At 45.9% G+C, this 4,728-nt stretch overlaps 1 protein-coding gene across 1 annotated transcript; it reads right to left on the bottom strand.

The window, feature by feature from the left end:
* Window positions 1–1,389: 1,389 nt before the first annotated feature.
* On the bottom strand, window positions 1,390–4,407 carry PPP1R3G (protein phosphatase 1 regulatory subunit 3G). Its single transcript, XM_069217482.1, has one exon. It carries the CDS (start codon window positions 4,024–4,026, stop codon window positions 3,169–3,171), a length of 858 nt encoding a protein of 285 aa, XP_069073583.1. The 5' UTR covers window positions 4,027–4,407; the 3' UTR covers window positions 1,390–3,168.
* Window positions 4,408–4,728: the final 321 nt, after the last annotated feature.

Consider the following 4,728-nt stretch of genomic DNA (forward strand, 5'->3'; position numbering starts at 1 on the left):
ACTTGCTACGGAAATGTATGCAGGACCTATGATAACAGGTTAGTGTATTGATGCGAGTAGTGCAGGCATTGTATAACCAGAAAGCCTTGTATTCTCGGTATAGCTTAATTTGTGTTTGTTGCACTCATCTGTTTTTCTAACAATAGTAAAACTGGTTCAAAAGAGTGGGAAGGCAATAAAAACGTATTAATGTCCACAAAATTAAACTCACTGATGTGTGCTCGAAAATGGTGCCCTAGGACCACTTTCCTATTTGCAATATATCTAGACCTGTACTTACAAGCTCTTAGAAAACTCACCTAGCTTTAATTACTCTGAACAATGTTATTATGAAAATCTCTGCATAGACAGATGAGGTCACAGCTTACTTGGATAAGATCCATAAGTGTGAGAGAACACGAAGTAGGGGTGTTTGGGCAAGTGTAAAATAAGTGCCAATAAAACACAATTAATATTGAAGTATATGCCTGTGGTTACAAATATAAGATCTCCCTTCAACCAACACGGTTTTAGTTTGTGTTAACACCAGTTTGTGATCCTCAGAAATATTGGTTGGAATCGCTACTTATCTTGGTATTCAGATGTGTAGCAGTATTAGTAAAAAACTGTGAAAATCAGCTTTGATATTTTACTCAAAAAATGTGTTTGACAGTTCTGTAATTGGAACAGGCTTCCCGTTACACTAACTGGGTTCTGTAATATTAACAAAAAGATAATTTTGCCTCAATTCCTGTAGTGGGTTAGATCTATCCCTTTATATAATCCTAGTATTTGTTGCAGACAACTAGCTGCAGTAATTAACTGCTTTAGATGGAGCTAGCGGAATGCAAGAAAAACAATAAATGTCTGCAAACTGCTTGCACGGAAGGAGGAGGGGGTATTCTTGCACAACCACATTTTAATACCTATTCCTAATCTACATGGCACCATGTACTTCAATGTTGTGCACTAATACAGAAAACAAATACTCCAGAATGATTCAGATGAGGCTTCGTCAGAATATTCAAAAATTTCTGGGTAGAGCAGACCTGAATTACTACAGAACAGTGCAATTTAAGATTTTTTCCAAACATAATGACAGGCAAGAAAAGGGAATTTTAAACAATTGAACTACTGAATACAATGGGTAATTAACCAGGGTCGAGAAGAACCTGGTTATGGCATAAAAACAGCTACCAGAACCAGAATCCAACAGGTCCCTACTGAATGCCTGCATTGGAGACAGGACAATGCCTTAAATTATATTAGGAGTAATGCAATTTAATGGTCAGTAGTTCTTGAAATGTCTGGATTGCTGTTTTGATTATTGAAGTGACAGTGCAGGGGAAGTTGTACCTCGAAGTAAAACAGTTGAAGGAAATAGTAACACTGGAGTATGAAACAAACTGCAGCATTTCAAAATATTTAATTCCACTGTACAAAAAGTGCTTGTTTATAGCCCACTCATGCAATTAAAATCCAGCTTTCCCTTCTTTTGGATACATGATTCTACTTTACTTTGAATATCTTCAATGGAAATGATTCGGACACTGCCAAAGAATACTTGCAACTTCATGTTTATAAGGCTTAAGATATCCCTTGAAAAAGGCCTAAGCATTTCAATAAGGCCACACAATTTTTGCATAACACTGGTTTGACTTCTCACCTGCAGCCAAAGTGAAAAAGTGACAATGCTAGGAAGGAAGCGATAGAGCAATTTGTTCTTGAGCTCGATATAGAATTGCTGGGTATTCTGAGCAGCCGCAGAACCCCCTTACTACCTACTCTTTCAAAAAAAAACATTACACACAGCCCACAACAAACAGTTATTTGGAAAGCGAAGCCCTTGTGTTGCTATCAATGAATGTAACAAAGCACCACCAGTTGCTTCGTTCTGCAGGCCTCCAAAAACATTTTTCAACTATAGTAAATTCAGTTCAGGGTGGATCATAATTTTCATCAGGATTAGAGATGCATGCTGTGTCCATCCAAAGAGAAGAGCCCCTAATGTCAGATGGGAAATGTCCTCACATAAAGGGTGTTTTAGAGGGAGGAACCTTGTACTTGAAGATGTTGGAAAGTGCTTTGTGGAATTTATAGTCTAGAAAATGACCATTTGTTTTGACGATCGTCAAATAAAAACGATGAGAACTTCACCAAATGTAACTTGTTAAATCCTACTTTATAAACACGTTTGGAAAAAAGGCCTGCGCATGTTTAAAAAATGGTAGCTGCTCTACTTCTTAACCAACATTTCCAGTCAACCAACGTGGTTTTAGTTTGGATTACCGCCAGTTTGTGATCCTCTGAAATATTCTTCTGTTGCAATCAGTTGATTCAATAGACAGGGCCCCAAATTCCAATCATGAGAACCTTAATTTAAACTGAGTGCTGCAGCAAGTACATCCTAAATAAAGCACAACGGCAATCGTAGGGATGAAAAAAGGTCCCTACATAGGTGCTCTGGTGACAAGGAAGGAGGTTGTGAGGTTTAATGACTGTTGCAAGGGGGCTGTGTAGTATTCGCACTTAGCCAGGCCAGGACCCAGCACTCTTCCAACGCCAGCAGCCCATATCCCCACAGTTCATAGCGACCCTTGCATTATCATACCCTTCAGATGACCTTTCGTTTGAAGGAAGCAACCCTCATATCACGATTTCGGTTAAATAAATCTTTCTTCTATGACTTTCCAAAATCTTTCTGCCGCAGTCAGTTCCATACTGCAACGTAGACTTCAGCGTGGACCACAATTTTCAAGTGCAAATAGGCCTGGACTCTGCTCGTGCTGTTGTTCCACAATACAGAGTGCCCCGAACGCAAGGAGGTAAGAGTTCTCAAATAAACGTGTTTCATTACATGCATGGTCCGTGCGCGTCTGCATATTTAAGTATGAAGGTAAGGAAATATTGACCTTTGCCAATTATACATTAAAATAAGGTAGAACAATTCGGTATGAAGTCTCCGCAATAGCAAACGTTTTTAGAAAGGCATTAGACTTAATGAGAGAATGAAGGTAAATTAACAAACGGGTGGGTATTAAAGTGACAGATTTAGTACTGTGGCTGGCTCGAGCCACTCCATTCTCTGAAAGATGGTATAATGCAACTCGTTGTTTGGAGGTGCTGTGCTTTATCCGGGCTGGGGCGTTGTGATGGTGGGGTATTGTACTCAAGTGTACTGTCGTTGAATCAGTCGGGGTCTCCTGCGGTCCCACCAACTGCCAGGTAGCGCAGTGTGTAGTTGTGACCCTGGTTGTTGTCCCAGCAGTCTCCGCCTTCCTCCTCCCGGTAGCAGAGGGCGAAATGCAGGCAGGCCCCAGGCTCCAGACAGGGTGGTGGGCTGAGGGTGAAGCGGAGGCGCAGGCAGCCACCATCCTGCGGATCACCGGGACCATCAGGCTCCGCGTCCACAAACGAGAGCCACTCGTTGAAGGTGTAGCGCACACGGGCCACGCCAGGGCCCCGCGCCAGAGCCCACACCCGCGCCTCATACTGCCCAGTGCCGTGCACCCGCTCCAGGCACACCCCCTCCCGCTGCAGCCGGTCAGCCAGAGCCTGGCCACCCGGGGGGTCGGGGAACTCGGGTACAAGGTGGAAGGCAGCGCGGGGCAAGGGAGGGGGCGGCTCTCCGGCGTCCTCCTGCAGACGGGTGAGCACGTCGGGCGGCACCTGTGGCTCCTCGGCTGCGCTGAAGTGCTTGACGCTGGCCAGGCTCAGCCCCAGAGAGTCGGCGAACTGCACCCTTTTCTTGCACTTGTGACAGCAGGTACTATCGGGCAGGGAGAGGGTCCGCCGGGCGCGCGGGGGGCTCATAGGCGGACCATCCTCCTCATCCTCTTCACGCAACTCCGGGGCCAGCGCCGCCCAGGCCCGCAACGCCCCCTCCAGCGGCCACTGGTGCGCACCAGACCGCGGACCTAGCAACCCTTCGCTGTCACACCAAGTCCGCCTCCGGTCTAGGCTCCCCGGGGATGGCGGCTTGTCCAAGTCCGAACATTTGCAAGGTGAACCCCCTGCACCAGGGAGGCCTCTCTCCCCCTCCATCATCCTCCTCTCGCGGGATTCTCTCAGCCTCCCCGGCCGAAGACCCTTAGCAAGGGACCATGGAGTGTCAAGGCCCCGCGGCAGACATCCGGGCTGTAGGCGGGTAGCCCGGACTACTGTGTGAGCTGCTGATAGCCACCACCTCCGCCCCTCTCGGCGCAACTTCACAAAGTTAAAGCAAGGAAGTTATTTCCGGGCTATTCAAGGGGACCTTTACAGGCCTCGGTTTCCCCGCCCTCCAACGGGCATGGGGCCAAAACAAAAGTACATAGAACGGAGTCGTGACTGAGAGGAGCAGCTCATTCTGGCAGCTTATCAGGAACCTGGCTGGTGGGAGGACGAAGTGACGTAGTGCGCGTCTGGCGAAGGTCGAGAGGGGCTGGCTAAAGTTAAGGAGGAGGCCTCCACCCCAACCTATTGGCTAACTACAATTGTGCAAAACTCTGTCTTCCTGAATTAAACGTAACGTTGCGACCTTTTAAGAATCCTGCATTAGAAACGAATCTGACGGACCATTTTTATTAGTGAATGCTGGCCGTTATCTATAATAATGTGGTATTACGTAATCGTTTTAAACATTGAGCAACCCCAGCTGTCCGCAGGTACCACAGCACTTATTTCAAAATTGTTAAATCTTTTAAATTCAACAATATACATTTTCAATCTAAATACATTTTCTGGTTTTTCGTACTTATTGACAATACT

The sequence above is a fragment of the Pleurodeles waltl genome, chromosome 2_1 (assembly GCF_031143425.1).
Source record: "Pleurodeles waltl isolate 20211129_DDA chromosome 2_1, aPleWal1.hap1.20221129, whole genome shotgun sequence".
Classification (NCBI taxonomy): domain Eukaryota; kingdom Metazoa; phylum Chordata; class Amphibia; order Caudata; family Salamandridae; genus Pleurodeles; species Pleurodeles waltl.